At 37.9% G+C, this 23,281-nt stretch overlaps 1 protein-coding gene across 9 annotated transcripts in view; it reads right to left on the bottom strand.

Annotated features, from left to right (window-relative positions):
- The window catches only part of ilf3b (interleukin enhancer binding factor 3b), a 70,111-nt gene that overhangs the window by 26,704 nt on the left and 20,126 nt on the right, over window positions 1-23,281 (bottom strand). For 7 of the 9 annotated variants that reach the window (XM_069927526.1, XM_069927522.1, XM_069927530.1 and 4 more), the window contains 14 exons: window positions 20,659-20,842; window positions 20,307-20,454; window positions 16,780-16,871; window positions 16,244-16,339; window positions 14,918-15,029; window positions 13,452-13,549; window positions 13,259-13,370; window positions 11,472-11,579; window positions 9,669-9,874; window positions 7,210-7,350; window positions 5,874-6,011; window positions 2,966-3,103; window positions 1,913-2,075; window positions 646-744 (listed from right to left, as the gene is read on the bottom strand). In XM_069927526.1, the coding sequence (XP_069783627.1) occupies window positions 646-744; window positions 1,913-2,075; window positions 2,966-3,103; window positions 5,874-6,011; window positions 7,210-7,350; window positions 9,669-9,874; window positions 11,472-11,579; window positions 13,259-13,370; window positions 13,452-13,549; window positions 14,918-15,029; window positions 16,244-16,339; window positions 16,780-16,871; window positions 20,307-20,454; window positions 20,659-20,842 (1,835 nt within the window). The remainder of the gene's footprint in view (window positions 1-645; window positions 745-1,912; window positions 2,076-2,965; window positions 3,104-5,873; window positions 6,012-7,209; window positions 7,351-9,668; window positions 9,875-11,471; window positions 11,580-13,258; window positions 13,371-13,451; window positions 13,550-14,917; window positions 15,030-16,243; window positions 16,340-16,779; window positions 16,872-20,306; window positions 20,455-20,658; window positions 20,843-23,281) is intronic. The other 2 variants (XM_069927527.1, XM_069927528.1) reach the window with 2 other exon arrangements.

Raw genomic sequence — 23,281 nt, 5'->3', positions numbered from 1 at the left:
CAGTCACAGGTCACCAATTTAAGTAATAATACCCTCCATCTCCTCCCTGCTCTGGACTGTCCTTGCAACATTTTTTTAAATAAAGGGACAACAATAGTTACCTTCCAGTCTTCCAGCACCTCACCCATGTTTAATGGTGATGCAAATATCTTTGTCAGAACTCTTAAAAATGTTTCCTTGCACCTTGGGATAAATCAGGTCCTGGGGATTGATCTATCTTTATGTGCTTTAAGACCTCCATCAGTTCTTCTCCTATAACAGTAACTCACTTCAAAAAATTGCTATTCACTTCTCCAATATCCTTCCCCGCAACAAAATTGATATTCACAAAAAAAAATAACATCCTCTAATGGATTTGTACCTTCAACTGCATGAATTGCTCATAAAGAGTTGATTTACACCAAAATATGGGATTTTCAAGATGTTTCTTTGTAATTTTAGTTACTATTCTCATCTCCCCAATATTAGGATCGTCAGTCAGAGAGCAATTATATTTAAACACAAGGGGTTTCTTACAGTGTAAAAATGTCAGTCTATTGACTTCACCCTTTTCACTTGCAAGCCCCAAAAAGGGATCAATCATTTGCTGGAGAACAATATGCATTAAATAAAGTTGTTGGAATCAATTTTTAAAATCATTCTTACCATATCCACTTGATGAATTAGAGGATCCATAACCATAGCTGGAGCCACCACTTCCTCCTCCACCGCCATATCCATAGCTACCTCCACCATAACCAGTCCCTTTTAGATTTATTTTGTATGCACATGAATGTTTGGGGAGAGAGAGAAAAAAAAAATCAGTTGACCTTGCATTAAAATATAACTGATGGGTTATTAACTTTAGTCCCACCCCCCCCCCCACCCCCACCAAAGCACAATAATCCAGGACAGAGTTGCTAATTTTGTGCAGGTTCCTCAGATTTGCAGAAGTACGCAAACTTTTACTCTTTTTGAATGACCAATCATTTCATCCCAATAATCTAAACATGGGCCAGAAAAACCATAACTGAAAGCCCCAGCCAATGCTTACAGCATTTTTATATACATTACAAAGCAAAATTCAACCCTGCAGTGAAATGGAAGGCTTTGTTATGTGAGCTTCAATTTAGCAAACATTAACTCATTTTATCAGACTGACCAATTGCTGTCAATCTTTCTCAGTTTCTAACATATATTCCACAAAATAGAACTGTGATCAAAAATTCAAGTTCTTGGGAGCCACCATCTTGGAGGACCTTTCCTGGACCAAAAGCATTAATGGCATTGTAAAGAAAGCACGTCAGCAAGACTTTGCAGAGGTTTGGTATGAATCAGAAATCCTGGCAAGTTTCTACAGATACATGGAGGAAAGTGTGCTGACTGGCTGTATCATGATCTGGTATGGGGACACCAATACCCTTAAGTGGAAAGCCCTGCAAAAGGTAGTGGATATGTCCCAGGACATTACAGGCAAAACCCTCTCCACCATCAAGAACATCTACACTGTTCTTGAACTCACACACTGTTTTCACTACTATCAGGAAGGTGGTATAGGTGCCATAAGACCACCAGATCTAGGAATAGCTGGTACCCCCCCACCATCAGACTCAACAACAAACTCATTTAAGGACTCTTACTTTTGTACTTTGTGCAATCAATACAGAAAGAAAAGTATCAAGCCAGTTTGCTTAATTTCTTTAAATGTGTATATTGAACATACCAGTAAGTGGTAATTCTGCCTTGCCAAAAGGGTTGTGCTAATAAATCTGAAATCTGTTTGGCACCAATAAGAGGTATCACTGTGGGGAATATTTTAAAACTTAAAAGTACCCAATAGCAAGCTGGCGCAGGATCCAAGGTACAGTGAAGGACATTGTTGCGGAAGCTAAAGAGTACAGGCAAGCTTTGTATTCTTCAAATAAAGCCTTACCTGAGGACAAGTATCCAGAATTATTTGAAGAATTGAAACCACCTCTGCCACCTCTTCCTCGCCCTCTGCCTCTACCTCTTTGTACAGGAGGGCCTGTCGGGGGGCCAGGAGGAAGCACTCCCATACCCATGCCACCACCAAACCCCATGTTGTGCTGCTGTGGCTGTTTAGAGAAAAGTTTATATTCATTAAAAGTGAAAGCTTTACTTAGAGTGGTGCAGTTAATTTCCTTTTCACTGTATTATAGATGAATAGAGAGTGGAAACAATATATACCGTACCATTTTAAAATGTCTGGTGATGCACAAACTAGGCTTAAATGAACTAAGATCAGATCCAGCAAGTCTTCAATTTAAAAAAAGTTTTTTGTGTCCCATTAAAATGAATAGTACTGGAGTGTGTCCAATTTATTTTCATGCAATGGGTAACTCAAATCATATGAAAAATGTAATTTTAATGAGAAAGCAACACACCTGTTATTGGTGATTATCTCTTTCCAGTCAGACCTTCAACTACCCATCTAACCCATTAGTAAAAGAAATTGCAATCTCTGATTTAACCACACTGGCTGTATAATAATCCTCACCAACAATTTTTCACTTTTTTGTCCTACAATTTGCACCCAATCTTGGACCCACTAGTTTGGGTACGAGCATGTTCTTATCCTTCCATGGTATTTACTTTCCATAATGGAGTCTTGAAATCCTCAGTATTTATTCAAATACAGATTGAACCTCTATTACCGGCAGCTCCCATGGTCTGGCACATTTTGAATCTGCCAATGTTAGTACAAACTCCTTATAGACAGCACGGGACTCAAACCCCAGTCTCGATTGCTGATGGTGTAAAGGTTGAAATCTGTCATGATTGGGACCAGGGTTTGAGTCCCATGCTGTGAGTTTGTACTAACTTTACAGCACCAGTGATCGGGATATTAGTACAAACTGCTTACAGACAGCATGGGACTCGAACCCTGGTCCCGATCGCTGGAGCTGTAAAGGTTGAATTTGCCATGATGCATAATAGAGACAGGAAAGAGTTTTAAGAGAACTACCTGAATAATCCTTTTCTTTTTTACTTCTATTGGAGGCTGGTGGGGGAAAAGTTTTTCCAGAGCAGCCAGTGCAGCATGGGCTTTTGCCACTTTCTTATTGGAGCCTGACCCAGTAAATTTCTGACCATCAACTTCAACCTGAAGAAATAGAAAAGGTTACATTATCAAGTGACATCAAGATAATTTGCATCTTAGAATTCTATAAAACATTTAAAGACTTATTAATTCCGCCCCTCCTGGAAGTAATCAACCAGATTGATAAAACACAAAGCTTACCAGATTCATGTAAAACAGCAATAATTACAGTAATACTAAAGCAAGGGAAAGATCCACTCACACCAGCGTCATATAGACCAATATCTTTACTTAACACAGATTATAATATAATAGCTAAACTATTAGCAAACAGATTAGCAGAGTATGTACCGAAAATGGTAAATCTAGACCAAAATGGATTTATCAAAAAAAGACGCACAACAGACAATATTTGTAAATTTATTAACTTAATTCATGCAGTAGAAGGGAATAAAGCGCCAACAGTAGCAGTTGCTTTAGACGCAGAGAAGGCCTTTGACAGAGTAGAATGGAATTATTTGTTCAAAGTATTGCAAAAATTCAGTTTACCGGAGAAGTATATTAATTGGATTAAAGCATTATATAAGGGACCATTAGCGAAAGTGACAGTAAATGGACATGTATCAAAGGAATTTAACTTAAGCAGGTCAACACGGCAGGGATGCCCACTATCACCTTTATTGTTCGCGTTAGCTATAGAACCACTAGCAGAATTGATAAGAACAGAAAATAATATAAAAGGGATAAAAATAAAAGACAAGGAATATAAAATCAGTTTATTTGCGGATGATGTTATAGTATACTTAACAGAACCAGAAATATCAATAAAAGAATTATATAAGAAATTGAAGGAATATGGAGAAGTGTCGGGTTACAAGATCAACGTAAATAAAAGTGAAGCAATGCCTATGAATAATGCGGATTTCTCAAAATTTAAGAAGGAATCACCATTTAGATGGCAAACGCAAGCAATAAGATACCTAGGTGTACAAATAAATAAAAATCTCGGCCAACTATATAAACTCAATTATTATCCACTAATGAAAAAATTACAGGACGATTTAGAGCTTTGGAAAGATTTACCACTAACACTAATAGGAAGGATAAACTGTATTAAAATGAACATTTTTCCAAGGATATTATACCTATTTCAGGCATTGCCAATACAACTGACAGAGAAATTCTTCAAGGAATTAAAGAAAATAATAAGGAAATTTTTATGGAAAGGGGGGAAACCGAGGATAGCACTAGATAAATTAACAGAATGGTATAAACAAGGAGGCTTACAACTGCCAAACTTTAAAAATTATTATAGAGCCGGACAATTAAGATACCTATCAGATTTTTATCAAACAAGGGAAAAGCCAGATTGGACCAGATTAGAATTAGATAAAATAGGGGAAAAGATACCTGAACACATATTATATAAATGGGATGAAAATTTGGTATAACATAGAAGTTCTCCAGTATTACATCATCTACTCAATATTTGGAAGAAGATTCATGTAGAAAGAAATAAAACAAATTATCAATGACCAAAACTAATATTGACGCAAAACAAGTTACTCCCTTTTACAATAGATAACCTTTCCTTTAGAGAATGGGAGAAAAAAGGGATTAAAAGAATAGAAAATTGTTTTTCAGGAAATAGATTATTATCCTTTGAACAAATGAAAGATAAATACAATGTAACTCAAGATACAGCGCTGGCATATTACCAATTGAGATCCTACTTGAAGGATAAATTAGGAAGCAGTTTGAGTTTGCCAGAGGGAAGTAACTTTGAATATGTGATTACAGATACAATGATAATCAAAGATTTATAACAAATATGTATATTAAACTGCAAGAAAAGGAGAATGAGGAAACAAATGGTAAAAATAAACAAAAATGGGAACAAGATTTAAATATAAAGATAAAAAAGGAAACATGGGAGAAGTTATGCTCTGGAACGATGAGAAATACAATAAATACGAGGTTACGTATGATACAATATAACTGGATACACAGGCTATACATTACACCTCAAAAGTTAAATAAATGGGACCCAACAGTATCTGATAGATGTTTTCGATGTAAAAAAGAAATGGGAACAACAATTCATGCAATCTGGACATGTGAGAAAGTAGAAAAATTTTGGGAAGTTCTAAATCAGATATTAAATAACAGAAAACAATATACCAAAGAATCCAGAGATCTTCCTCCTAAGTAACATAAAAAACAAAGAATTTGGAATTGATTTGGATGGTGCACAAAAAAGATTTGTTAAGATAGCTCTAGCCGTAGCAAAAAAATGTATTATGTCAACCTGGAAATTGGAAGATAATTTGAAAATACAACAATGGTATATAGAAATGAATAAATGTATTCCATTAGAAAAAATAACATAGTTTAAGAAATAATATTGAAATATTCGAACAAATATGGGAGCCTTACATGAAACACAATAGCGAAAACCTACCGGGGACAATCACTACCTCAGTTAACGGAAGGAAAAGGAAATGAAAAGAATGGACTCAGTGGAATTTCTGGTGTATTTTTATTGAATGACAACATTGTTTGACTGGTTTAATGTATCCTAGATTTTGTACTTTAAATGGACGGGAGAGGGGAGGTAGGGAGGGTGGGATGGGAGGAGGGAGGGAGAAAATGGCACTGTATATGTGTGAAAAGGAAAAAGTGTGTATCATGGTTAATGTGATTTATGGTGTGAAAAATAAAAAATTGAAAAAAAAAGATAATTTGCATCTTTTATTTACAAAATCTGCAAATTATTTTGACAAAAATATATTTTGCGCTTCCACATTAAAAAAAAATTAATGTTGATCCTTACCTCCATAACAAACCGCTTGTCATGGCTGCCACCTGTCTCTGATATTAATTCGTATTTGAGCCCTCTTCGCTTCTCATTCAGCTCCATTACTGGATTTTTCCCTTGTTTGGTCAAAATTGGACCTTGCTGACGTGTACTCTGAATAGATAATAGAAGACCAGATTCATAAATAATTCAGTACTATTCCAGTGAAGTCACCTTCACAAGATCATCTCCATAAAGAACCTTCACACCTTAAATTTAGAGGGTTATAGTGCTCTTAGGTCTTCAGTACAAATACTCAACCAGCATGTGCTCTTAACCTCTGAAGGCCTACTCATCAAATCATCAATGTCATGATGTGGAGTGGTTGCATGTGAAGGCTAGAATCTAGCTGGCTGGGCAGCCACAGAGCCACGATGCAAGGAGATGGCAACCAGACCCAACAACCACTCACCAATCTTTCAAAATATCACCCTTATTGCCCAAATTCAGACCCCACCAACAGCCTCTTCATCCCAAGTTGTTGTGATAGGATATGAAGGGCAGAGGTTTCCACTGGGTGCAAGTAGAGTTGTAACAACTGCAAAGGATTGCATCATGCAGCCTACAGAGTAGTCAGCAACACATACCTGTACGTAGCAATGTCAGCATTTAATGCTGATTCCATTAACACTTGAACTTAAGATACCCCAATGAGTACCCAGGATTAACTTTAGTGAGAAGTCAAGCAAATCAGCTCTAAGATGCATCTAACAGTACAAACAGTGTGTCATGTAACAGTGAAAAGATGAATTAGTACAGAGCAAGGGCTGCATCAGAACACCATTGTCAGGGTAATTCAGGAATCTGATGGCTGCAATAAAGATGGGTCTTTCAGTACTGTATGTTGCTGTCTTTCCAAGGCAACAGGAAATATAGATGGAATTGGAGGGGATGGAGTTTTGCATGATATTCTGAGCTGCATTCACTTCAATCTTCTGCAGCTTCTTTCAATCTGTAATGAATCCAGTTAGGACGTTTTTGATGATGCACCTATAAAAGCTATGGGACATGGTGAACTTCCTTAGCCTAAGTAGAGCACTGGCACACATTCCTGATCATTACAGCGAATTAGCTGGTTCAGACCAGGTCAGCGAAAATATTTGTTCTCAAGAACTTAAAGCTATTTATTGTCTCCACCAACGACATGAACAAGAGAGTAGGCTCTACACCACCACCACCCCCCCCACCTGCCCTTCAAAGTCTATGTCTGACTCAACTTGGGACCAGGGACAAACTACTATTTCTGTTGATAAACTGCACCTCATGATGAAAGGGTTTATTTATTAAACCGAATACCGAAAAGATATCATACCTCTGGCTCTGGAGTTACAGTAGGTGGTTTTACAGTCACTGCAGTAGGAACTGGAGCAACAGGCTTGGGCTCCACTTTAATCACGGTTTCCTCAATTTTCTCCGGTTCAACTCCTGTTGGAAGACCCTTATCTTGCAAAACCTGTCAGAAAATTAGTTACAGAGAAAACAAGGCCTCACTATAGAAATTATAATAACCAAGGTAGCAATTTAATATTTTAGCGAAACAAATTGCACACGCCAAAGTATATTTATTATCTCAATTATGATAAATGTTCAGATTCCCCATATTAGGTATCAACTTCATTCTACTTGCTGGGAGGTATCTATGATGACAACTTTATGGCGAACAGTAAAAGTTAGGAGTGTGCAATTAGTGCTTTTCCGTTCAATACACTTTGAAGCATAAGAGGCCATTTTTTCTTTTGGCCATCTTGAGCTCTCAGCAACCTTTTCAAAAAGCTGAAAAAATGTATCTATATCTCCCTCATCAAAAGGGGGAACTAGATTTACCCCTCTACTAGCCAAAATCCTCTCCCCAGAGGTTACAGCCTCAATTCGCCTACCTCCCTCCATCTCAATTTTTAATTTTCTCTACTTGAAACCAACTGTACCTTTCAATCTTTTCCGCCCTATTTTCCTTGTCTTTCATCAACCTATTTCTGTTTTTCAGCTACCTCTAATTCATATTTTGTTTGTTTTCCAGCTTAGTCTGCCTCATCGTTGTCTCTGCAACTCAAAGTTCCACTTCTCTCTTTCTTCTTCCACCCTTAGTTTCCCCATCTCCAATTGCAATTCAAAAGATCTATCCTCTGGAAAATTATCCAAGTCTTTCTCAACAAATTTTCCCTCATCTATATAGTTCACTATAATCCTCTGTATTTGTATTTTCATCATCCAATGCTTGACTGCAGTCAGCTTTAATGCCTTAGAAATAACCATCAGTTCCTCTTTTCTCTTGCTCTGCAGCTGATGGTTGTGACAAAAATGTAAAAAACATCCATTGCTGCTGTTTTCCACATGCACAAGCTTTAAATTAGCTTGGAAAAACCAATTAACTAATAAATTACAAAAACTCCAAAAGTTTAAGATCCCAAAACTCCAATTTTCAATGCGGAAGGACGATCCCCCAAAATGTTACAAGCCTAAAGGACCCCAGAACCCAGCAGCATTAGATATTCACCAAGACAAATGGTTACTTAAACAAAAGTTGCTTTAAATTATTTTTAAACATGAAAACAGGATCAAACTTTAACTTATTACTATTAACTTATTTAACCCCCTTCTAATTCTAAGTGCACGTCCATGGAATGTGTGTGTAAGTTTAGAAAAGTTCTTTAATTCACAGTCCAATCTCACTTCTCCAAGTTCACTGGTTGCAGCCAATTCTTATACTGTGCACAGAATTTAACATTTATGAATTTCACCAGGCTTTGGGGCTTGAAAGGTGAATGGTTACCACTCAGGAAGATTTTTGTCGGCTTTCAGAGAGATATTTGTTGTTCACTGGACACCCACAAAACTGATTCCTTTTAATTAGACACCAGTGTCTTGCCGAAGAAACTTGCCCCATCAAGGTTTTCCAGATGACAACCTCTTTCTTTGAGGTCACCACAGAGCTCCTTTTTGTTTCCCTTATTTCAAGTGAAACATTAGGCAGTTAGTCTTTTCCTCTTGTATGGACCAGGACCACAGGGCATTGACCAGGCTGAAGTAAGCACTCATAACCCGTCTTCAAAACGGGTTTCCAGTCCCAGCTGCTGCATTTAAATTCTCTCTCTCAGAGAAAAGCTTGTTTTTCTCTCTCTGCTTACAAACCACATGACCCCCCCCTTAGAGCAGCAAACTGCATTCAGACAGCCTGTGGTTCCGACGAGTTCTTTCATCTGTTGCTTTTCAAAACAACAATCCGTTAGTGAAGTCCTTTGGGCATTCTTCAAAGTTCTTGCAAAGGCTCTCAGAGCTGGCCTGTCTCACTTGAGCAGAGCTCCAGTATTTTAAATGAGATCTGTTTGGAAAGGATTGTATGTGACCTACACTTTATCTCAGCACCAAAATCTCACTCTCTACCCGACCTGATGGGGCCTTCCAACTTGCTAGTATTTTGGCATACTTTAAGATAAACCTGAACAGCTAAAAAAAGGCAATGATCATAATAGGCAGTCCAATTTCTATCATATTATGGAGCTGCTGGTACTATTAATTTCGTATTATTTTAATGCTCATGCAACAAATTCACTATACAATTGACATCACTTTGAGTAGAACATTCGAGGGTATTCCAAATTAATGGATCTTGAAATACCATCCCTATGAATTCATGAACAGTTTAATTTGTCTGAAATAGGTCTCAGCCAGCACTATAGTGGTTACATTGTACTTTGACGCATTGCATGTATAGGTGCTCACATAAAGATGAGCAAATACTAAAAGTTTTTACATTAAATATTTAAATTTCACCTTGACTGCTACGTGAAGTTTGGCAGTTTTTTTAGATGGCCCTGATGCTTCATAGTTCTTTCCATCAACTTCCACGGACATGGTGAACACTGGAGCATGGACAGGACCTGTCTGAGAGATTAATTTGTACTGAAGCCCTGGCCGTAGTTGATTAAGTCTCATTAATGCATTCATTGCTTGCGCTGGTTCAACCTTTTCTTCTGCTGCTGTGAATAAAAAAGTTTGAGACATTATCCAACATTTTAAATAAAGTGCATTCTGTAGGCTGAATTCTCAGATCTGCTTTTTCTCCCTGGTAAATGCATGTATTTATTAATACTCTACCCATCAATGAGACCCTTTCCGATGTGAGAGAAAGAACTTCAAGCTCTTGCTTGAGCTCCAGTGAAACCTGTACCATGCATGCTTAAAAACCAACTTGCTCAATTCAAAGTCCAGGGCATCCCAAAAACACTTTACAGCTAAATAGCTTGGTGATCATCAACACTTTCATTCCCATGTCAAGTTGCTGACAGAAACGATTGTTTGCTAGCATATTCGCCGGGGACCGCAAAGGTCTGCTGGCTTCCACGGAACCATTCCGTAGCAGCGAGCAATAATACAAGCAGGTGGCGTTTCAAGAGGAAAGCATACAATTACAGAAGTACAAAAAAAATTGCTGCATTCTCATCAAAAGGTCCAGATAATGACAGGTGTCTCTATGAAATCTTAGTCAGAGTTTTACATCATGGAGTCAGTTCTATTGGCTCAACTTCTCCATTACAAAATAGCCCAACTAAGCCCAAATTAGTCTCATTTGGCTCCCTATCCTTTTCTATCCATGAACATGGATGAATGACTTTTAAACATTGTTAATCTACTTATCTCTACCATTCTGTCAACTCACTTCACATAATTGTGTGAAAAAGGTGCCCCTCAGGACTCCTTTCATATAATTCTCTCACTTTAAATCTACTTCACTGGTTCTCAACCTTTTTCTTTTCACTCACGTACTACTTTAATTCCTATGCCATTGGTGCTAGTAAGGAATTGCTTAAGGGGTATTTGAGTGGGAAGAGAAGGTTGAAAATCCCTGCTCCAGACCCAATTGTTACTGAAATATTTTGCTTGAGAAAAATTGTCATTGGCCCATTTCCTTTGGAGTCGTGAAACCATGCACGTAACAAATCAATTAGATATGATTAAAACAGTGGTTTTCAAACGTTTTCTTTCTACCCACATACCACCTTAAGCAATCCCTTACTATTCAGAGAGCACCAATGGCATAGGGAATACTTAAAATGGTATGTGAATAGAAAGAAAAAAGTTGAGAACCACTGATCTGCACCCTCTAGTGTTAGGCTTCTCTACCTGGGGAAAAGGACAGGAAAGATTCTGCTTATCTATGCTGCAACTCATGATTTTATAAACCTTAATAAAGGTTCATCTTCAGCCTCCTCTGTGTAAGGGAGAAAAATCTCAACCTTTCTTTATAACTCAATGACTCCGCTCCCAATAACATTCTTGTACATTTTTTCTACACCCTTTCCTGTACATTCCTTCAATTAACTTCAACAGCAACTGAAGGGATTTTTTTTTAATTAAAAAATATTTTCTACAAAATCAAATCTCTTCATTGGTCCCACTGAAGTGTCTAAAGGACAAACTTTTATTTAGCTTTCATAGGTAAACATGCAGTAAATTTTTAGAGCAACTCTACATGTCTGATTTGAAGCATAACATTTCATTTGTAAATATACACAGCTGAGTGAACTATTCTATTCTTTCTACTATCTAATGAAGTAGACTTCAACATCAACTTGCCTTTTTTTTGAGTTTTCTTCTTCTTCTTGTTTGGAGACTTGTCCTCTCCAGAGTCTTCATCCATTGGCCTCTTCACCGGGGCGCTGAATGCACTTGGAGGAATTTGCACTGTAATATTTAACAGAGTGAATAATAATCACCAAATGGATGAACTACAGCAATTTATAGCATAAAAGCAACTTATTTTCCTGTTAGGGAATGTTCATGGATGGTTCTGCCCCCTGTTACTTTCCCCCAATTAAAAAAAGATCAATTTAAAAAGGCTTTGATCGGAAAGAAACTCCCTCCAGTTCTATAGCAATGAACTATGCATGCCCCACTCAAAGTAAATTCTCCTGTTTATGCCACGATCAGGAAATTGTGAAATGTAGGATAGGGGTGAATGTCATAATACACAAAAAAAACCAAATTCTATGGGGCAGTCTTAATAGACAAGGAACTTTTCTTTCATTGTGTATACATTCCAGTTTTTCAGCCTGCTCAGCCAACAATACAATGACAAACTCAATCAGTTAAATTATGTAATGCAAGATTCAAAGCTCCAAAAAAAAAACATGTATAACTCATTCAAATTTGTTTGCCAGTTCAAGGAACCATATCCCATCCCCAAACCTGAAGGGGGAAGGAAGCATATGACTGAATAAGGTCAAATGGAATAAACGCAAAGGCAAAGGAGATTCTCACATAATATACCAGGAAAACACAAATACAAAACATGGCTATTCACTCCGATTCTTATTCAGTTTCTTGATAAAAAGGTGTCCACACATGTACAACATTCAAACAAAACTGAAATGAGAGACACAAAGACTAATTTTTATTCCCCTGTAGTGGGCTGCACCCATCCACAAGCAAACTGGATCCCTGAAGTGCAGACTCGTGTGGGGCTGAGAGCCCAGAGACACTGGGAGTGTTGCCAGCGCTTCAGGCTGATGTCACACAGGAGTTCCAGTAAAATCAATTAATCTGACTCACATCAACTTCTATGTCCTTGTTTACTATACTTGGTGACCCCAATGGCCCAAATCAGCAAATTTGAACCTCACAATGAAGCGGAGTTTGATCATTTCGGATAAACGGAATTGTACTGAACTTTAGATCATATAGGAACATACCTTTTGCATGTGTCAGTTAAAATCTGATCTCAATTAAAAGTGGATCTAAGAATTTAAAGGAAATCCACTAAAAAAAATTGGGGTGGGGGGGGGGGGGGAAATCTGTCATGTTTTAATTTCAGATTGAATATTTTTTTTGCTTTCAAATTTATATTTAATTTTGCTGTCTTCAATTTCATGATCTTTTCCAAAATCCCCTTCATTGACATTAGACCTACCCCCACCCACCCCCAAAAAAGACCTGGGTTCTAATATTCAGTTGGACTCCCAATGAAGCTGTAATGTTTCACTACCAACTTCTTATGTCAGGTATTTTCAATTCACCATTATTACACTGAGCAATATGCCAACTACCTGATACCTGAACCAGATTCTTAGTTAAATTCCATTGAACAATGTGCAGGAAGGCAGTCTTTAAATGTGTGGCAAGGAACATCACTATATACAATAGGATCAGATTCCTGGTTTATGTGATATTATGGTTTAGCTTGATGATATGCAAAATCAAATTAAATTGCTCTGTGTGGCAGACAAGAATTGCCTAACTACTACAAATCTTTTAGAATTGAATCAAGAAAAAAAGTGGTCTGACTTTCAAAAGCAAACATTTCAATTTATCCCAAAATATGAACACAACCAATTTACAAATCAAAGTTAAATGGCTATCCCTACCGGTATAATCCACTGGATTTTCATTTTTAGGTTTTCTAGGGAGCTTGGAAGGCAATGGATCCATTCCCAATACCTTATGCAACTGTCCAAATGCAGCCAAGCGCAAGGCATGCTAAGCAAAAACAAAGTTTTTACAGTTATCTTAATGTAATTCTAAAGCAGAAATCACAAGTAATTAAAAAAGTTTTTTTACCTGACTGCTTTGAGTTATGTCTTCTCTTTGCTGTCTGGTAAGATCACCGACAGCATCAGTAGCTTCCTTTTCACATGGATCATAGATACCAGGTCCATCTAGATACAGAAAAAGGAAAATGTATGAGAAATACTCAAACTGGCACAATTTCTCAAATGTCAAAAGGGATACCTCTTGATCTGTCTCCATCTCAGGCAATTGAAGCAGCTGTCCACACAATACAGAAATAGGTCTTCAAGGTAAATAGGCTACATAAATCGCATTAAGCGAACAATGTAAGATAGATACATCTTCCCTCTTTTGATCATCTCAAGGAGACCATCCCAAAGTCACTTTCTTGTGCTTCTTTTGAAATGGTGACAACTAGTTTTCAAGAAGACAATAGTAGAGATTCTGCTACATACAAATGGATAATTTATCTTTTAAGACTACCATTGCAAGATATGGCAGTGTCCAAGCAATTATATACAATCAATCAAATGTTATACAACTGTATTGCAGTTATACAGTCAGATTGCCACCTTTGGGGGAATCAGAGGTTTAAGTTTTGGGAGTCACCATCACAGAGAATCTTTCTTGGACCCACATACCAATAGCATCGTGAAGAAAGTTCGTCAGCACCTCTACTTCCTCAGGAGTTTGTGGAGGTTTGGTATGACATCAGAAATCCGCGCAAATTTCTACAGATGTGTAGTGGAAAGTGTGTTGACCGGTTGCATCATGGTCTGGGTAGGGACTGAGTGCAAGGCCTGGCAAATGGTAGTGGACACAACCCAGGACATCACAGGCAAAACCCTCCCCATCATTGAGAACATCTATGGGGAATGCTGGCAACAGAGAGCAGCAGCAATCATCAAGGATCCACACCATCTAGCACACATTCTGTTCTCACCGCTACCATCAAGAAAAGGCAAAGGTTCCATTATTGTTACAAAATACTACATTTTTTTTAAAAGAACGTAATATGTATGAAATTCTTTATTCTTCTTTAAGGAAGACCGAGCTGCCACTTTGTCCAGTACTTCTCACAGAAATGAGGTCATAGTGAAGAATGAACTTGTAACCCCTAGTTTACAAGACCAGTGAGCTTTTGGATGTATAAGTGCCACAAGTCTTGCACCATCAGGCTCAGGAACAGCTACTACCAACCCACCCACCCCCCCACCCCCCAACCAGGCTCCTCAATAATAAACTCAGTGACTAATTTAAGGACTCTTACTTTTGCAACTTTGTTTTCTCCCCCATCTCTGCATTGCATAGTTTGTTTACATTTCTTTATTTATTTACACGTACAGTTTTTTTTTTGCACTACCACTAAATGGTAATTTTGCCTTGCCCGCACAAAATGAATCTCAGGGCTCTATGTGATGTCATGCATGTACTCTGATAATAAATCAGAACCTTACTGAAATATTTATAAAATGCATCAGTGTGTGTAAACAGTGGCAACTGTACCAAACACATACCAAGCATTAAAATTCCAGAAGCTAGGCATTCCAGGACTCTTCGCATGGCCTCCCCGGCACCCAAAGGCCTGTTAGCAGTTCCAATTGCCTTTTCACAGATCAACTCCAAAGGCTAAAGTTAGAAACAAATATTTAAGTTGCGACATTGGCTGTAAAAGTAATTACAACTAATCTAAGCTTCTGACCATCCAATCTGGAACGGAGTATTTCAAAACAGGACAAGTGCTTATGAGACTTAGGAGAGTAATGGAAAAAGGAACAAAATGCCCTGATGACAACACCATCAAGAAATTAATAAACTGAATGCCTGAAATCTGAAATAAAACAAGATGCTGGAGTCGCTCATCAGGGCAACCAGCAGATGTGGAGAAGTGTTTGGGACATTAGGTTCTGTAACTATGCATTCAAAATTTTGCTTTATTTTGTGTTCTAGTTCTCCAAATATCTCAATTTCACAACTATGTTTCTTCATTCAGGCTCAAACTACCCTCGTTAACTTATTAATCAGATAACCACGTTTCCAGCTTCTCCCCACAGAACTCTGACTGTAAAATAAATAGCTTCAATGCAAGGCCAGAGGGATCAGGATGGAAACAAGTCCTTTGCCCCAACTTGCCATGCCAACCAAGCTGGGACAATTTGCCTGCAGACAGTCCAAATTCCTCTAAATTATTGGCATCCATATAGCTGTCTGAATGTTTTCCAACTATTACTATTGTCCATTCCTGAACCACTTCCTCTGGGAACTATTTGCCTTATCTATGTTCCTCATGATTTTATGAGCCTCAACAAAGGTTCCTCCTCAGCTTCCTCCATGCCAGGGAGAAAAGTCCCAGCCTCTTTTTGTAATTCAAGTGTGCCAGTCCCAGTAACACACTCAAAAGTTTTTCTGCACCCTTTCCAACTTAAGGATGATCTTTGCTATAGCTGGGTGATCAGCTGTACTATACTCCCATGCTTTCCCACCAGTTTCTGTACTCAATACCCCGAAAGCATGCCAAACTCCTTCACCACTTGCCATTTTCATGGAACTATGTACCTGTACTCTCAAGTCTCTGCTCTCGCACATTCTCTAGAGAACAGGTTTAACCTATGAAAGTCAACAATGTGCACACGTCCAAGTTCCTGCTGCTATTCTTCAGACCACCCCCCACAAAACATTCTATTTATTCCTCGTTCCTGCTCTCAGCAACTTAAAACCAACTCATTTTGTGTTTCCTAGCTCTGACAAAGAACTTACAACACAAAATGTTAGCCATTTCTTTCCACGGAAAGTGCCTTATCCACTATTTCCAGCATTTTGTTTTTACATAAAACTCCACATACCCATCCTTTCAGCGGTGCCCACGTAGGAACTCTTGAACACAAATCCCGGAGAACACGGATGACAATGACACATGACTTCAGCCCATTGGCTCTCGCCTACAAAATCATGGAATGGGAAGTTAGTGCCAAGTTTCAACGTTTGTACTTCAATTCAGCACAAAATGCAAAACTACTACCTGCAGTGCTACTTTGTCAAGGGTAAAAAATGTTCTTGCATTTAAAATGAAAACTACATATCAATCTAGTATGCTTCATAAAAATTACTCTTAGCACAAAGCAGCAACAATGCAATTATACAAAAAAAACTAACGTTAATTCCTGGAACCCCCACCCCATACAAAGTTCCTTCCACCTTACTATTATAGTCATTTAAATAAGTGCTTATTAGCAGCTGTGCCAAGACAGAAGCCAAATGCTGCACAAAAATTAAAAATTCCAAAATCAATTCAACACACGTAATTAACAAAATGAACAGAATCAATAATTTTAATAAAAACTTTCTACTTTAGACAATAATGTAAGAACAAGATCCAAACCTGGAACCATTTGGCGTGTCGCAGGGACGCCAAGGCGGTTAGGCATTTCTGCCTGTCCAATACATCCGCAGGCTCACTCATCGTTACAGTTTCTATTGATGGAGTGGAATAAGAAGACAGGCAGTTTGACCAAGGGGTTTCTGTCATGCGGCGGGGAGCGGCAGCATCCTACTGGGCAAACAGGGCTCCCCACCAAAAGTCAAGTTGCAGTGAACACTCAACATTTCTATTTAATTCACTTTGTAATGTAGCTAAATGTGGAGGAGAACACTAGTGTACACCTGAACAATGGTAGAGACTAAGGAATGTATACTACACTGTAAGATTAAAGTCTTGTAATAGTAATTATTAATATGCATTCTATATAGTTTTTGAATCCCTGCACTTATGTTATTGGTGATGTTCAACTAAAATGTCATTACTCATCTATCTGATCTTGTTAATTAAACTAGAAAAGGGAAACTATCGAGTAGGCTTGGGGCTATGTCCGAGGGAAACCCCCTCTGCCCACGAAGGTCGACTGCCCAGGCCCCCATGACAGAGAGCGTCCAGTTGGTCAAAGGTCCAGCGTCCCTAAAAGAATTGACAAACTAGAAGGCTTGGTAGACGTGATCAAATAGTAAATCCACAGGCAATAACAAAAACTTCAAAAATACCATATTAATTTTTATATACAGTGGGAAACTGTTAGGCAACGTACAAGTGTTTTTAAGCTGTTGTGTTCAGATTGAACCCTTTCTCAGGGCTACCTGTTTGATGCACAAGCTTTCAGCACCAAAAGTGATATTAGTTCCGTTGCTTTATTTCCCCAGTTTCCCACTGCATATTCCAAACTTGGTGGTGTCTGCACTGCAGCAAAATTGAATGGTCCGGTAGTTCCATTACTGACCAGAGTTTCAGGAAGGTCCCTTTATCACATATATTCCTGAATAATGAGGCCAAATGATTTTTAAAAAAGTCCAAAAATTACAAGCGATTTTCAGCTAAATCAGCTGAATTCAATCACCTGGTATCCCAGAAACAGAAATGGACCAGGATCAAATCAAGATCTGAGCCAAAACAGATGCTTTTAATGCTCGAAGAAAGGAAACATACCAGGGAACAATACATTAAACTCAGTCAACTTTCAATTTACCATTGCAATGAATTCAAATCCCACAAAAATCTATTGATCAAATGGTAGATTTGTACACACAGGACACACTTTGTGCAAGGAAAGTTAATACATTCCATTTTAGTTGCAGGAAAGTAATATTCCAGATTTTTTTGTCATATTAACATATTGATTAACTGCAAGTTATTCCAAGCAAGTTCTTCAGACTTTCAGGTATCAGATCCACCAGCTATCAATTAAATAGAACTCCCCAATAACCTAAATTAAAAAGCTCAATTCAATTGTTAACTAGCAGTTGGCTTGCTCAGAAACCCATAAACAGTGTGATTACAAATTTCTGATCTCTTTGCCAAAATATAGGAGGCCAGACACTAACAAGGAAACAATTTGGTACTGTAGTCATGTCCTGCAGCCCAAAATCTAGCATGAAATAGTACTACAACTCCTCAATTCATCACATAAAGAGTATAAAATGAGAACTTCATCTCATCAGAACTGGCTGGATTTGAAACTAGATAGTAAAGTGCCAAACCAATGTTTAACTCAATAAACTTTGTAGTTTCCTAGCACACCTTACTGCATATTGGACTATGATGTCTACATTCTCCAGTCGTGAGTAAAACACTATACAATTACTTCACAGATGTTAAAAATAGAGGTCTTCTGTGATTGAAGATGTGACAAATTGTAGCAAATCAGTGCAAGATCAGGCTTAATGAGAATTGAGGGGAAAAGGAAGAGGGGTTCAACTACAAAGGTTTTAAGACAATTTACTCAAGTCACCAGTGAGCTGATTTAATTTGTTTCTTCCTTTTGGTCTTACTTGGAAAAGTGTTTCAGTAACTTTACAGGGCAGCAATAATAGACAAAATTGAAGGTCACCACCTAAGGACTATATAGTATGAAAAATGGCAGATGTTGCAAGGTAAAAACAAGTGAATGAATCCAGAAAGAGTTTATCAAAAACTCTTGCCAGCCATGTCAACTTTTTCAGATGCTAAGCAAATCTGAAAGGCCCAACAAATGGTCATTTTTGCTGCAATGCAAACTTACTTGAGTATAAACCAGTGGCTTTCAACAACTTGAACACATGCACAATCAGGAAAAATTCTTACAAGTTTCAAGTCTTCTGGACAACTTGTTCAGAAGTCTTAAATCAACTTAGAGCTAGCTTGAGTATGCAACATTTGGTGTGTATTGGACCATCAAAAGGCTAGAATTGCAAAGATAACATGTCAAGCAGTTGCAGGATATAAAGCTGCAGTATACTACAGATCATGGCTGTTTTAACATCTATAGGGGTGTACTTAGAATTATTCAGCATGGGTGGAAATGCCAGAGATCATAATCTATATGTTCATGGGGAAATTGTGCAGATTAACGAACTAGTGCATTTCAGGCCAAAATATAAGACATTTGTACATTTTACAATATAGTAGAATTAATTTAATCACACCCAATAAAATTGAACATTCAAAATGAGGCTGTCATTTGCTTAGGATTATACTACACGTTACTGCACAATTTCAATGAGCCAAATTAATTTTTTTCCTTCTCTAGTGCATTTAAGTCTGCACGTATAGATGCAAAACTGTGCCCATCTACAAAATCCCCACCCTCTTGTCTACAAAATTCGAAGTCCAACTACAACACAAATGTTAATCTGCATGCATCTCTTATTCACTAACAAATGCCATTGGCCAGTACCTAACAGACAACTTCCTGCAAATCCAATAGGAGGGAAGACAGTAAGTGAATTTTCAAAGCCCATAGTCAAATGCATACCCCAACTGCCAACCAGGTGAGCACCTTTTACAAATTCTGTTTTACGAAAACAATGGTCAGAAGGTAATACAACAAACGCACATAACCTTTGCACAATTCTACACACCAACAGTAGAAAAGGAAAGAACATGCATACGACAGCTTGTGGTCAAACTAGGAAAGGATCCCTCTCCAATATTAATATATACTTTATAAAATTGCCAGTTGAGCGTTTGGTTTTATTATACCAAACTCAATACACCTGGCAATGACAACAGAAGATCCAATTTACTCATCAGTCTAGCTCTTTGCTAGACCTCTCTAGGATTTTTTTCTTCTTCAATTCAGGTATTTTCACTAACCATTCAAACTTGAATAAACAGTTTCTGAGTACCACCAAGAATAGACAAGCATATCAAGAGAGTAACTAGTTCTTTGCAAGCTAGATTTAAAATGAAGCTTAAAACTGACATTTAAATACCCATACCATTCAAGTCTCCACTCGACTGGGCCTTGCTGTAACTCAATCCCATCATAATATATTGCAGTTTCAACCCAAAGACATGACCCAAAAAAAACAAGCTATATTGAAGGCCCAATAAACATTTTATAATGCGGGTTGAAGTTTGCCACCTACAACCCATCCTACCTCCAGCAGCCTGCTTCTCAAGCTCTTCCCGGACCAGAGGAGAGGTCAGTTTGATCTTCAAGGTTAGGGGTTCCTCTTTGTCATTCTTTATAATTATCGCTGCCTCTTGAACTGAAGGCTCTATTTCATACTTTTCCTCACTGATGGTCTAGATAAAATGAAAGAACAATTCAAGACTTTCATTTTTGCTTTTAATACTTGAACTATTAAAGGCAAGTCTCAGATCAATCAAACATTATGAAGCTGAATGAATCTGTTTAGGCCCCAGTTGCTTCAGCTACAAAATTTCTTGCAATAGAATAAAAACCAAAAGTTTGCAGTATACTTTATTCAGGGAAAAAAAAATACTTACCGCAAATTGCACAGCCAAATTGTCTTTGACCTTAGTCAGTAGGGATTTAGTAGGCTTATCCCTGCAGAGCAGTACAAGTTCAAGGTCAAGATCTCCTTTTAGGAGGAGCCCCTTGGCAACAAGCCCAACTCTCATCACACCCCGCAGGGTCCGGCTAGCATTCTGTTCTGTAGACTTCTGTTCCCTGTTGAGAGGTAAAACACTTCAATCTTCACCATGACTTAAAGATAAATTTGTCATCCCCTCCCCTAAATATGTTTTGGCTTCCAAAATAAACAGGAGTCAACAAAAAAAAGGCAGTGCAAAATCTAAATTGGCAGTGCAGTATCCTCCCAATGGAACACAATATAGTCCTGAGGATTCCCATAAGAGTTTCCTTTGGTACCAGAAGGTTCAATGTTGAAATTAACAATGTCGGCTGGACCACCCCATTTAAAATTCTCAAACGAGACCACAAAACACCAAATCTAGAATACCCTAATAAATAATTAGAAGTTTGAATGTCACTTCATAAAACCTTGCTCTAATGGTATGAATATTTGTACGCAGGGACTGCATGGGTAACAGAGAGAAAAATATAATGAAGATGTTTGATATTTCAGATGTGCAGGGGAATAACTAGATTTTCTGTCCCCAACTCAGCTAGCAAATTTGACAAAACTTATTTAGAATAATTCAGTTAAATTCCATACAAACATTTTCAAATCATGGTTTTAGAATGTGGACAACAACCATAAAATAAAATTTGGAATTCACGTTAGCAAATAAAGCTCCAATTAAACTACAATTCTGATCAAGGACAAGTCACCCATCCCACTTGAAATTCCACCTGAGTTGTAACCGCCTATGCCCCTGAACGTTGCTCTTAACTGCTGACCAAACACAAAAAAAGCTAAACAAATGATTCAGGCTGCTGCTCAAGATCTTAAAAATACAAGATCCATTTCAACATTATAGTATCCTACATTATCAACATTATAGTTACATTCCAGCACACAAACTATGCAATATGCCTGTTGAACATTCTTGTGGGTTCACTCTTCAGTTCAGGAAGCTCATTTGTCACAGAGTATGAAGATGAAGCTTTCAATGAAGAAAGACCCAGCTGTACAATACCATTCCATTGGTAGGACGAGGTACAAATTCCCAACAGTTAATGCCAGATATCATTTCCATTCTATCCCACGTCTCAATTCCTCCTCAGTGCCAATTCCCCAAAGACCCCAATTCCCTGACCATTTTACCTACAAATATTGGCTATAAGGGCTCCAGATTTTGTCTGGAGGAATCACAAGCATTAGGAAAATAATAGACTAATCCAAAGCCAGTACTGTTGCAAGTTCTGTTCCCTAAATTGTAAATGAACCAAAATAAATGTTCAATATCTTGACAAGATTCACAACAATAGGAGTAGGCAAAATGGACCTTCCATCTGCCCCACCATTTAACATGATCATTGCTAATCTATTCTAGGCCTCCCATTACTCAGGAAGGTTTAAGCTAGACTCACAAGTAATGGGACCCTGAGCAGTGATGAAGCAGATGGGGGAAAATACTGTCATCAAAGAGAGCAAGTTTAGAAGTCATGAGCATGGCAAAGAGAAAGAAAAGGCATTGAAATAAACAGTTTAAATGATTTCAATAAAAGAGGCTCAACAGGCAAGGAGGTCAAACTCAGTTCATGGATTGGCTTGGGGGACTTGAGTTATATCTATAAATGAAACATGGCTGTGAACAGGGCAGGAATGGCAACTTAATATTTCAAAATACAGATGGCACAGGCATGAAATAGGTGTCAGTGGGAGATTTTGGGGCAGGAAGAGCTGCTGCATTTTTGATGGAGCACATAATCGAGCTTGGAGACTATCTCCTTGGTTAGGGGTGGTGTGGGAGGTAGGATATAGAACACAAAAAAGGATGCATTTGATGGAAATTATATTATCGATCCCCAATTCTCTCCGCACCCCCCCCCCCCACTCCCCGCCAAAGTAGTGGAAATCAGAGAAGAGATGTTCATGAAGATTGTAGATAGTATAAGAATAGCAAGTTAGTATTCTGGGAGATATTAACTTTCAATATTGACAGATTCATCCATGCACAGGGGCTTAGATGGAATTGAATTTATTACGAGTATTTTTTTGTATTTCAACATTTAAACAAAAACAATGAGACGTTTGTTTACATACAAAGGGTTTAAAAAGATATTGGCCAAATGCAGGCAAATGGGACTCACCTAGAATGCCAACTAAGTCAGCATGGATGAGTTAGGTTTCCTTGTGCTGAATGACTCCATGATCAAGTAATCAAAGAGACTGCCTTGTCAGTTTCCAAAGCAAATCCCTTGAGTAGCCTCTCATTGTGAACTGGCAGCTTGCAATTGTTGTCTTTGGTAAACTAGTTTTGGTTCTGTACATTGTATCCATTTATTCTGACCACAAATTCCACAAGAGTGCATTTTTATTACAAATTTTAAAAAATGTTTTATAAAGGATTTGCAAATTTTGTTATGGAAAATTTCTGTCAAAAACTGCTCCGTCAAAACATTCCCCTTTGTCAACTGTCATATCCTCAAAAAAATTCAAGCAAATTTATCAAACATAATCTACCTTTCGTAAAAGCATTG

This window comes from Narcine bancroftii, chromosome 3, assembly GCF_036971445.1.
Source record: "Narcine bancroftii isolate sNarBan1 chromosome 3, sNarBan1.hap1, whole genome shotgun sequence".
Classification (NCBI taxonomy): Eukaryota; Metazoa; Chordata; class Chondrichthyes; order Torpediniformes; family Narcinidae; genus Narcine; species Narcine bancroftii.
The sequence above is the reverse complement of the archived record's forward strand: the minus strand, read 5'-3'. Positions and strand labels throughout refer to the sequence as shown.